A 12,661-nucleotide genomic window follows, 5' to 3' on the forward strand; every position below is an offset into this window, starting at 1 on the left:
ACAGAATGGTGATGGTCACTTTGGTACCACCCTAAACCTTCCAGCAGGCTTGTTGAGTACCCCCTTATGTCTGCCAATATACACACAAACCAATTAGCCAGTTATTGCCAATTACTGGTGACAAAAAATTTGTAGGTGTACAGCACTAATTATCACACACTACACTCACACTCCAGTCAGCTAGTGTCTTCAAATGTATCAATACTAAGTCATCCACAGGAGATCCCAATAAGACCACCGTCTGAACAACTCCCTACAACACAAAGATCAATTAACATCACTCTTATTGTACTGAATGGCTGTAGTTTGATCACCTGGTACTCTTCAGTGTGTAGTGATTCTAGTGGTAACCCTCCTCCATTGCAGTAGAAGAATGACTCCAAGTCCTACAAGTGGGTAGCCTGTGTCAGTACAGCAAAACTTGTTGGACTTTTTAATGTGAAAACTGCATGGGCAAACCAAAAGTAAACACCTATGGTGGTATATTATTTTTTGTGCTCTGATATGCCTATTTGTGTACACTTTTTCAAGCCTAATCAGTGGCAGATTTGGGGGGAGGCAAGGAACACGTGGCCCCCCCCCCCTCAATAAAAATTGCATACAAGATCGAGATACTCTTTTTTTTGTCCTCAACTTTTCAGCAAAGTACACCCCCCCTCCTCCCCTTTCCAAACTCTGGATCTGCCCCTGCTTATCTTTTTGCTTAGTTTAAAGCATCTTAGTAAATCTTTACAGCCAAATTTTTTATGATGCAGAAAGCAAATTAAGCATGTAAAATATGGTCTTGCAGTAGGGGAGGTACCAATGCTAGCAGTACATAAAGCAATAGATTGAGCGTAGCTTTAAAAATAACATACCATGGTACCCACTAGTACAAATTCACTACTAGATACACATAACACATGCTGTATTTACTTGGTTACATGCTGCAGCGTTTATTACTTTAGCAAAATCAATGTAGCAACTATTCAATTCGACCACCACTTGATGCTCGAAAATGACATTGAAGCCATATTGTGGCACTACTCAAGTGCAGCTACTATTAAAGGAGCGGCATTTAACTAAGTAAATATGCTATCTACATTACTCTGTATATTCATTATCTACCATATGTACCTTGAGTGACTCCTTGATGCGTTGGGCCTATTAACAATCACACAATATAAAAGGTGTTGTTATAAGTCTGACATACCTTGCTTGAGTCATCTTGACTCTGCTCCACAAACCATGTCACAATGGAGTCCCACATCACTTTCATGATTCTATGTGTGAACATAACAGTGAGGGTAAATGTCCCAACTCCTAACTACAAATTAGACCACAAAACACATTTAAAACGTTGCATTAAAAAGTAGGGGTTAGTAATACAAAAATATTTCCACACCTTTGTAGCACAGATACTATCAGTTTAGCCTGCAGCACAGTCAGTGTGTCAGTAAGATATTCTTTCAATGGTTCAATAGCCTGTATGGGAAATACTAATACCATCACATCAGCTAATGCACTTCTTACCTTAGTAGTGACAAACGTACTATCAGCCTCTAACACTTGTCTCAGCAATGGATCAATATCATTAGAAATCTGTAGGGTAATATGAGATGTGAAAATATTTCTACTACGAACTTCATACAAAATTTCAAATTTGGATTCCTTGCCAAATTTCAAGCCACTTGATTACAGTCATATTATAGTTAAATACAATTATGAAACTGAAGAGAAAGAGTTTGGTTAACCTTTAAACCCTCATATAACTGTTGGGCAATGTGTGTTTACACAATACAGGTGTAAATGGTGATGGTAACATCCTAAAATTACACATTGATTGAAAGTCTGTTCACTGGACTACTTGGAGAAGTTAAATGAACACTGTAACTACAAAGGCTTACTTGTTATGAAGCATTGAACAACAGCAGTGAATCACATTTCTGTGATTGAATCTTCTTGCCATGTGTTTAATTTTGATAGTGGGTTTAATCACATGAGTCATACATATATGGCCTGATGGAAAATCTAATGGTGAAGCGAACGGCAATTGATAGGACCAACCAACATCAAGTTTTGGATCATTATATTTAGTGGTTATACAATGGGCACGAGTGTGTTTATACAGGCAGAGCATGAGTGCACGCTGTATAACTGATGTGTACCACTCACCTACTAGGTGGGGAGCAGCTGCGCCTCTTATAAAAGGCCAGGTTTCTAACATCAATTGTGGGTAACCAAGCCGAACGCTGCAGTGACATTCCCTCTACAGTATCTCAGGCACTTGAGATATTACATTTGAACGAAGCTAGTATGCTATGGGCTATACAACTAACCTGCATTCGCTATTCGCCCCCCCCCCCCCCAAATTTTGAAAAGCTCGAATTACCCCTCCTTTTCTAGAAAAATCCCTGTGTGATCACTTGATTGCCCATGATTCTCTCGGGCAAAAAAAAAGCAGCTAATATAAACGGTTTGAGTAAACAAAACCTAACTATTAAACAATATTAGTCTAATTCGTCTATCTACACTGGCTAAACTCGAATCTATATGTAATGGCAAGACAAAAACTGCCTGCCACAATCGAACGTAATGGTGAGGATTAGTGCTTGGTAGTATTAAAATTTGAACACAAGGTATTAGTAACAGGAAAATATTGCGGTATATTGATATCTAATCCAAAACAGCCAAGCTGTAAAAAAAGTGTGCGGCCCTCAGAAAGGCTGTGGTGAAAAAAGATGTGAAATCCAAGGTGGCGGCCAAGAAATGGCTGTGATGGTAGGTTAGTGGTAAAAATTTTAATAATGACAATTCAGGTGAATTTTTGTGCCGCTTCACAAAAATTCACCTGAATTGTCGTTATTAAAATTTTTACCACTAACCTACCATCACAGCCATTTCTTGGCCGCCACCTTGGATTTCACATCTTTTTTCACCACAGCCTTTCTGAGGGCCGCACACTTTTTTTACAGCTTGGCTGTTTTGGATTAGATTTCATTTCTTTTTGTATTTGTATACCCCAAAGCCGGCCTATGGCCAGCTTTGGGACTTTTTTAACCTATGTTTTTTTCTTTACTACAGGAAGAAGAAAAGATGAAGTAGATGTACTTTAAATATTTTATCAGTAAATGTACAAATTATATATACTGTATAATACATATGTGACCGGATTTGCGAAAAGGGGTCCAATTTGCCAACTTTGACAATTGATAACTTCAGATTGGAAAGAGCTATTGCCTTGATATTTGGGCAGTGGTGAGCACCACTATAGCTGAATACATGGTGAAATGTTCAGGTTAATATGTTACTTGAACACTGAGTTATGGTCTCCAACATTTACGGAATTGGATGTGTGTGGAAGACCCCTTTTCGCAAATCCGGTCACATATATTGATTACAGAAATCTCCATGGTGGTTTCTTTGTAACTGAACACTCTACAAGGTGACTTCTTCTAATTGCTCTCTCTACAGGGTGAATTGTTTGTAGCTGAACGATCTACAAGGTAACTTCTTCTAGCTGATCTCTCTACAGGGTGATGTGTTTGTAGCTGAATTTTGTATAGGTGATTTGTTTGCAGCTGAGCTCTTTACAGAATGGTTTCTTTGTAGCTGAACTCTCTAAAAGGTAACTTCTTCTAACTGATCTTTCTACAGGGCAATTTGTTTCTGGCAGAATTTTCTACAGGGTGATTTCTTTGCAGCTGAACTCTCTACATGGTGGTTTCTTTGTAGCTGAACTATGTACAAGGTAATTTCTTCTAGCTGATCTCTCTACAGGGAGATTTGTTTGTAGCTGAACTATCTACAAGGTAACTTCTTATAGCTGATCTCTACAGGGTGATTTGTTCGTAGTTGAATTCTGTACAGGTGATTTGTTTGCAGCTGAGCTCTTTACAAAATGGTTTCTTTGTAGCTGAACTTTCTCCAAGGTAACTTCTTCTAACTGATCTTTCTACAGGGTGATTTGTTTGTAGCTGAACTATCTACAAGGTAATTTCTTCTAGCTGATCTCTCTACAGGGCGATTTGTTTGTAGCTGAATTCTGTACAAGTGATTTGTTTGCAGCTGAGCTCTTTACAGAATAGTTTCTTTGTAGCTGAACTCTCTACAGGGTAATTTGTTTGTAGCTGAAATCCCTACAAGGTAACTTCTTCTAGCTGATCTCTCTACAGGGTGATTTGTTTGTAGCTGAACTCTCTACAGGTGATTTGTTTGTAGCTGAACTCTACAAGGCGATACTTCTAGGTGATCTCTCTACAGGATTCCTTGTTTCTAACTGAACTCTCAACAGGGTGATCTGTTCATAGCTGAACTCTCTACAGGTGATTTGTTTGTAGCTGAACTCTCTACATGGTGGTTTCGTTGTAGCTGAACTCTCTACAAGGTAACTTCTTCTAGCTGATCTTTTTCACTGCATATTTGTTTGTAGCTGAGTTCTCTACAGGGTGATTTGTTTGCAGCTGAACTCTCTACATGGGAGTTTCATTGTAGCTGAACTCTCTACAATGTGACTTCTTCTAGCTGAACTCTCTACAGGGTGACTTGTTTCTAGCTGAACTCTCTACAGGTGATTTGTTTGCAGCTGAACTCTCTACATGGTGGTTTCTTTGTAGCTGAACTCTCTACAAGGTAACTTCTTCTAGCCGATCTTTCCACAAGGTGATTGAGTTTTTGCAGCTGAACCCTTTACATGGTGGTTGCTCTGTAGCTGAACTCTCTAAAAGGTGACTTCTTCTAGCTGAACTCTCTACAGGATGATTTGTTTGCAGCTGGATTCTCTACGTGGTAGTTTCTTTGTAGCTGAACTCTCTACAATGTGACTTCTTCTAGCTGAACTCTCTACAGGGTGACTTGTTTTTAGCTGATCTCTCTACAGGGTGACTTGTTTCTAGCTGAACTCTCTACAGGTGATTTGTTTGCAGCTGAACTCTCTACATGGTGGTTTCTTTGTAGCTGAACTCTCTACAAGGTAACTTCTTCTAGCTGATCTTTCTACAGGGTGATTTGTTTGTAGCTGAATTCTCTACAGGGTGATTTATTTGCAGCTTAACTCTCTACAAGGTGACTTCTTCTAGCTGAACTTTCTACAGAGTGATTGATTTTTTTTTGCAGCTGAACTCTCTACATGGTGGTTTCTTTGTAACTTAACTCTCTACAGGGTGATTTGTTTGTAGCTGAACTCTCTACAGGGTGATCTGTTCATAGCTGAACTCCCTATAAGGTAACTTCTTCTAGCTAATCTTTCTACAGGGCGATTTGTTTGTAGCTGAGTTCTCTACAGGGTGATTTGTTTGCAGCTGAACTCTACATGGTAGCTTCTTTGTAGCTCTACAATGTTACTTCTTCTAGCTGAACTCTCTACAAGGTGACTTGTTTCTAGCTGATCTCTCTACAGGGTGACTTGTTTCTAGCTGAACTCTCTACAGGTGATTTGTTTGCAGCTGAACTCTCTACATGATTGTTTCTTTATAGCTGAACTCTCTACAAGGTAATTTCTTCTAGCTGATCTCTCTACAGGCCGATTTGTTTGTAGCTGAACTCTCTACATGATGGTTTCTTTGTAGCTGAACTCTCTACAAGGTGATTTCTTCTATAGCTGATCTTTCTACAGGGTGATTTGTTTGTAGTTAAACTCTCTACACAATAGATTCTTTGTAGCTGAACTCTCTACAAGGTGATTTCTTCTATAGCTGATCTTTCTACAGGGTGATTTGTTTGTACCTGAACTATCTACATGATGGTTTCTTTGTAGCTGAACTCTCTACAAGGTAACTTCTTCTAGCTGATCTCTCTACAGGACAATTTGTTTGTACCTGAACTCTCACATGATTGTTTCTTTGAAGCTGAACTCTCTACGAGGTGATTTCTTCTAGCTGATCTTTCTACAGGGTGATTTGTTTGTAGCAGAACTCTCTACAAGGAAACTTCTTCTAGCTGATCTCTCTACAGGGAGATTTGTTCGTAGCTGAACTCTCTATACATGATTTGTTTGCGGCTGAATTCTCTACATGATGGTTTCTTTGTAGCTGAACTCTCTACAAGGTAACTTCTTCTAGCTGATCTCTTTACAGGGTGAATTGTTTGTAGCAGAACGATCTACAAGGTAACTTCTTCTTACTTATCTCTCTACAGGGTGATTTGTTTGTAGCTGAACTTTTTACAAGGAAACCTCTTTTAACTGAGCTCTGTACAGGGTGAATTGTTTGTAGCTGAACTATCTACAAGGTAACTTCTTCTAGCTGATCTCTCTACAGGATGATTTGTTTGTAGCTGAACTATCTACAAGGTAACTTCTTCTAGCTGATCTCTCTACAGGGTGATTTGTTTGTAGCTGAATTCTGTATAGGTGATTTGTTTGCAGCTGAGCTCTTTACAGAATGGTTTCTTTGTAGCTGAACTCTCTACAAGGTAACTTCTTCTAGCTGATGTATCTACAGGGTCACTAGTTTGTAGCTGAATTCTCTACATGGTGGTTTCTTTGTAACTGAAGTATCTACAAGGTGACATCTTCTAGCTGATCTTTCAACAGGGTGATTTGTTTGTATCTGAACTCTCTACAAGAAATCTTCTTCTAACTGATGTTTTAACAGGGTGAATTGTTTGTAGCTGAACTCTCTACAGGGTGATTTGTTTGTAGCTGATCTCTATACAGGTTACTTATTTCTAACTGATCTCTTGAATTCTGTTCAGGGTGACTGCTCTATTAGGATGACTGCTCTATTAGAGTATCTCGATCTCGCACTTGCTACACCAAGTTGGATTTCGTGTTATAACTCCGTGGCTTTAAGTCTGATTCTTCTACACCATTGAAGAGCCTTTCTAAGATGATAACTCCATCTGTACAGCGATTTTGAAAGCATTACCCCAAGCGGTTTACCTGGTAGGCGTGGCAAGCATAATAATAATAATAATAATAAAATAAAAATATTAAAAATTAGCTAATCTCGATTGCGTAATTGTTACACACTGTTGATTTTTTCGCTGTATCTTCCTGGTTTTTAGCTCGATTTCTTTCAAACCACAAAAGGTTTGAGGTTCAATAGTTAACCTATTCACCCACCGATTTTCAGCTTCTTCCCATATGCGGTTTACCCTGTAGGCGTGACAACATATTGGTGTTATTTTTCGTGCATAATCACTCATAACTCTTTGTCTGTTTATGGTATTCCAGCCAAACTTGGTACCGAGATGCGCCTTTATACCCCCCTTCTGTGTGCCAAATTTCAAGGCAATCGGATAACGCGTTCGAGTTTTATAGCAGTTTTTGTAAGTGTGCGACAAGAAAAAGAAAAATAAGAAGAAGAAGAAGAAAAAAAAAACGAAGAAACTCAGCCAATTTTTGAAGTCGCATATCTCGGGAACGCGCGAAGCGATTTCGCTCAAATTTGGAATGTAGAGTGCTGCAGTTGGGGGGCATGTCCACAGCAAAAATCGTCTTGTTTCATCAAGGAAGCACAGAGCTACGGAGGTGCGAAAATTGCGTTTTCTTTCTTCCTGTCAATATACTCACGGGTGTTACGCGCCGGCTTCTTGGGCCGCACGACACACTACCGTGTGTCTTGATATAGTTAGCTTGTTATTGTAACTATTGCATCATTTCTTGGGCTTAGTATGAAGCGGTATGCATCACAAAAACCAAACATATATAGTTCAGTACAAGTAGGCATTTGCTGAAATGTGAGGACCGCAAGCTTTTGTTTAGGGTGTGTCTGCTAAACCATCAACAAATTGGGTAATTAAACACCAAAGGTTAAAAGTAATCCTATACTGGTATTCATCGATATACCGGTATTTCGATATATCAGTTATCAAAGTTGTCACAGTATGAAAATCGGTTATGATAATTTATCATGATAAACGGTATCACCGGTATATTGCAGAACACTAGTGAGGATTATATTATAATAGTTTTATTGACTCATTGTTGAAAACACGCAAGGTATATACATGTATATGTAGACTAGAGTTGTGGCCACCGCGTTGACTTTTTTGATTGCCATTGGCTGCTTGGTAAACGTAGTGGTGATATTTGGTCTGGTGACATTGGGTGACGTTATGGCCCTACAATCAACTTTTACATGTTAGGCTTATAAGAATTCGAGTAAACTATTGAGATGCCTTAGATATGTTCAGTGGCGTAGCCAGGCCTCCAGGGATGAGTGGGTACACCCATGCAACTAACTAGCAAGTCCATCCTTAGTGGACTCTATATACATATACTAAAAACTGTTTCAAGAGTGTATAAATGTATCTAGCTAGCTAATAATATGCTATGCTGCTGTTCCTACAGCATCTAACGAATGATATAGAAGCCGCTAGAAATGAAAACTAACTTATTAGTGAAAAATATCCATCCTTGTGTTCTTCTTTCTTCCCTGCCTAAAATTTAGACCACATGATACTGTGCATTAAATAGAAAGCACTGAAACTACTCAGATTACATGATATAACTACTGAGTTTATCAGTTGCTGATGTACAACGAAAATATTGTGCTGCCAAGGTAAGCACTACTTGTCTCTTGTTCACAATAGCTTATGTATATGTTAAAACATTGCCAAGAGTGCTATATGAAAAATAAAGCATGAGGCGCACGGCCGAGGTGCTAATAAAGCACAAGGCAAACACTGAGGCCAAGTGTCAAGTGCTTTATTTTTCATATAGCACGAGCAAGGCAATGCCTTAAATGATTTATGGAACTTTCTAGTCATGTAGCTCACCATACACTAGGACTCGTAATTAACATGCGTTGCACGAATTATTAGCAGCCTGAATGCACACAAACTAGTTTAACAAAGTAACTCATGCGTAGTTTACCATATTGTGGCATGGTAGAGGTTCATCGCGTAGTTTGGCAGGTTTTGGTCACAACCCATAATTGATTCTATTGTGACACATGGTGAAGTATTTCCGTGATATCTCCAGGACTTGTCCATTCACATTAACAAATGTGACAGCAACGTTACCTTCTATAAATAAAATCTATGGTTATAGCAATAGCGAGCGGGCACTGTTGTCCTAGGAAATTAGGATGGGCACATGCCTACCCTTGGCTATGCCACTGGATATGTTGCGGTAAACATTAAAAGCAGTTGTGATTTGCTTACTTTGGTATTGGAATGCAAGGTGTTCGTCAGCCGTCTGTGAGTGAGGGAGTGGTTTAGCTTGATTGGTGGCGTCTTTGAACTACCCACACAGAGTGGTATGTAAAGGATTTGTGTGTTAAAGGTAGCTCACATGGCCAGGATTGGCTCTACAGTTCAGTGTTAGGATAAAACCCTAGATACTATTTTAATCCTTGTTACATCACAAGAAGAATGATGTAAATTGTGTAGCCATAGGAAGAATGTTTCGAAAGTTACAGTACTTTGTTTAAAGCATGCATTTTGGCCCACTTTTCGGGTTTAGGGGGTAGCAGCAGAATTGCTTTTTAAATCATACATTATGATAGTACTGTATAGTAGGGACCACAGAGGAGTAGGCATGGCCCACAGGATAACATCACCCAAAAACCAGCCTCAATTTTCCCTGATGATGATGAGGCAGTATTGGTTAGGTAAAACTAAGCCCAAGCAATCTTTCAGATCGACCTGAAATGCTTTCAACAAGTTGCTATGGAATTTTTATTTAAAAAAAATTATTTAATGGAATTTTCTACTGATTGACTGATCCTTCAGACAAGCGTAACTCGATAACGGCTAAGGCTACGGGTTTGATATTTTCACTGTTCAATGTCGCTTCGGCCCGACAGGTGCCTTTTGGCATACCACAGTACGTACAATGCATTCTTCATGGACTTACCAGTGTCCTCCTTTGTGTCCCATTTTATCTTTGCTGACAGCTAAGTATCGATTTGGAAAAGTAGCACTGATGGCTTCCCTTCGTAACAGAAATCGTCCCTATTTTTCATAGTGGCTATTTTGATTGCAGAGGTGCTTCTCAAACAGTTCTTGATTTGTACTGCTGTGTAACGGATTGAACATAGCCAACAAAGAAGCGTAATGGATACTTCACTTTTCAGACAATAAATAACTAGGGCATGCGGCACCATTTCTTTTGGTATACGTGGATTGCAGAGGTGCTTTTCAAACAGTTCTTGATTCAAAATGCTGCGTAACGCATTGAACATAGCTGATAATTGCGTGGCGCCATTTCAGATGTGGTATGCGTGGTTTCACCAGTCATAATAATTGTTTACAAAAAAGTTAACAAACAAGTACAAAGAAAAACTTGGAATTTTCGACTAGAGTAGGGACCATAATACATCGATAAAAAGTACTGAAACAAGCTGGAGTAGTGCACGATATTAAATCACAGTAAAACAATAAGAAGTGTTATATCCCTCCCTACTGTGCTCAAGATACCATAATGGAAATTCACAGCAGGGATATAACACTTCTTATTGTTTTACTGTGATTTAATATCGTGCACTACTCCAGCTTGCTTCAGTACTTTTTATCAATAGAAAATCCCAAATTTTTCCGTGTACTTGTTTAAATATAAATGGCAGAGTGTTAGTCCTTTAGACTACAATAGGTAATGCTTTTACAAACAAGTTGATGTTTTACAAAGACTTGCACAATGGGCAATACCCATAACTATGTAAAACCATACAAGTGCCATATACTATCCGTTTTATTAATGTTACACTTTCGCTGCATTTCCGCAACGTGTCCATGATATTTTAACTGGGGGTGTAGTTTGTACAGGAGCCTATGGGAGAATGCGAGTTAAGCGTATAAGAGCAGCTCTCAGACACAAGAATGTTGTTTTATTGTTTAAAATACGGTGCTCTAAGATAGCAAAACCCAGGGATGATGCCTCTAAGCAGGTTTATTTCGCTGCATGTGCTAATTAGAAACTTCCATAGATTTGTTTAACGAACTGTAACTGCGCATGTAACTAGCAATGTAACAAGCAGGTAGGCTAATTGTGAATGCTAGATTAATGCGATAACATGTTCTTAATGCTGATTCTAATTAGCGCACATTATCAAAAAGCCTACTTCTAATCTTTTTGCCATCTTAAAACACTGTCTCTTTAACGACAAAACAACGTACTTGTGTCTCATAAAGCTAGAGCTACTCTTTTACGCTCAACACTTTTACGCTCAACTCGCCATTCTCCAATAGGCACTGCAGAAACTACACCCCCAGCTAAAATATTACGGACACAATGCAGAAATGTAGCAAAAGTATAGCATTAGTAAAACGGATAGTATATGACACTTACATGGCTTCATGTAGTTTTGGATAAGGACCATTACCTTATACTAACCACACCTAACCATCAAGGCTCACTAACTTTAGCAAGACCTTGCCAAAAATTATGACTGAAGTTAGACATATAATGAAGATTGTTAGCCTGGTAGTAGGAGTTGGGAAGTTTTTGATGGTGGGTTTTAGTTAATGGGATAAACTGCTTCACAAAAGTATAGGGAAGGTATTAGTGATTGTAGCCTTGCTACTATATTACTTTGAAGTGCCTTTGCAGAGACTTGTGCTATATTTTAGGCTATTGTTTACCATGTGTATCCGTTTCCCTATCTATTCTTCTAGACCATCAAATTGTATTATAGCTGAATTGGAGTATCTAATTGGACGAAAAGAGAAATGGCACATGACACCAAACCCTAACTAAAGCAGTGGGTGGTGTCTGGGTATGAGAACTACTCTGCAGTTTAATAAAGGAGGCACTGCACAAAAATTCTCATTATAAACTGATAACCAGCCTAGTTCATTACCTATGAAATGACACCTACTTACTGGTAGAGAAAGAAATGGGACACAAAAGAAGACAAAGGTAGTTCATGTTGCATGCAGTGTAACTCAGTAGTTGCCAAGGTAGATGAAAAGGCATGTATTGGGCCTAACCAAATAGCCATTAGCATTAACCATATACGCATGGTTGGGTTTCACTTGGCTGAAGGTATTAGTCATCCAGTAGAAATTCAGTTACAATTCTGTAGAAACTATCAAAAGGATTCTGAAGACATGTTTGGGCTTAATTATATCTCACCAATACTGCCAAGTCATTGTAACCTTTTATTCATGATCCCTACTATACTACACTACTGCACTATATGATATAGTTACTACATTAACATGTATACATACCTGTTTGCCGACATAAGACACAACAAGTGTGATGTACTGATCCATATCATCAGCTGTGGTCAGTGTAGTACTGAGTAGTTGTTGTGTATCAGTGAACCGATCCACCACAATGAATTGTAGCATCTCAGGTACCCTCCTCAATTCTCCTCTGATAAATTCAATGTCATTGAGAGTAACACAAAACTACATGGAACAATACAAGGAATACATGTAATACCAGGTTTACATTTCAAGAGTATAGATGTATTATTTGGGGTGTACACCTGTATTGCTAGGAATTGTACAGTATCATGTGTACCAGTGTGCTGCGGTGTTGGGGTTGTTGTGGAACTTTGGGTTATGCGACCTCTCTGTGTGAGACCTGTACAGTCCTCCTGCAGGTTACTAGCCCTGCCCCAAAAGGATTTGCCTGCACAAGGCTAAAGTGCCTGAGTGGTGCACAGGCATCCCGGTGCTGGTTCGCTGGGCAGCAATCGCATGGCTGCTGTAGGCTTTGGTTTGCTATTTGTGTAAGCGTGTGTGCATGTGCACACGAGCGTATGTGCACATGTGTGTATCTGCATGC

At 39.1% G+C, this 12,661-nt stretch overlaps 1 protein-coding gene across 1 annotated transcript in view; it reads right to left on the reverse strand.

Moving 5' to 3' along the window:
- The window catches only part of LOC136250818 (BAI1-associated protein 3-like), a 40,745-nt gene that overhangs the window by 6,318 nt on the left and 21,766 nt on the right, over positions 1 to 12,661 (reverse strand). Inside the window, exons 26-32 of the mRNA XM_066043125.1 lie at positions 12,097 to 12,279; positions 1,513 to 1,581; positions 1,385 to 1,464; positions 1,193 to 1,262; positions 1,117 to 1,143; positions 315 to 386; positions 170 to 253 (exon numbers count right to left, since the gene is read on the reverse strand). Coding sequence (XP_065899197.1) covers positions 170 to 253; positions 315 to 386; positions 1,117 to 1,143; positions 1,193 to 1,262; positions 1,385 to 1,464; positions 1,513 to 1,581; positions 12,097 to 12,279 — 585 coding nt within the window. The remainder of the gene's footprint in view (positions 1 to 169; positions 254 to 314; positions 387 to 1,116; positions 1,144 to 1,192; positions 1,263 to 1,384; positions 1,465 to 1,512; positions 1,582 to 12,096; positions 12,280 to 12,661) is intronic.

This window comes from Dysidea avara, chromosome 3 (genome assembly GCF_963678975.1).
Source record: "Dysidea avara chromosome 3, odDysAvar1.4, whole genome shotgun sequence".
NCBI classification, from domain to species: domain Eukaryota; kingdom Metazoa; phylum Porifera; class Demospongiae; order Dictyoceratida; family Dysideidae; genus Dysidea; species Dysidea avara.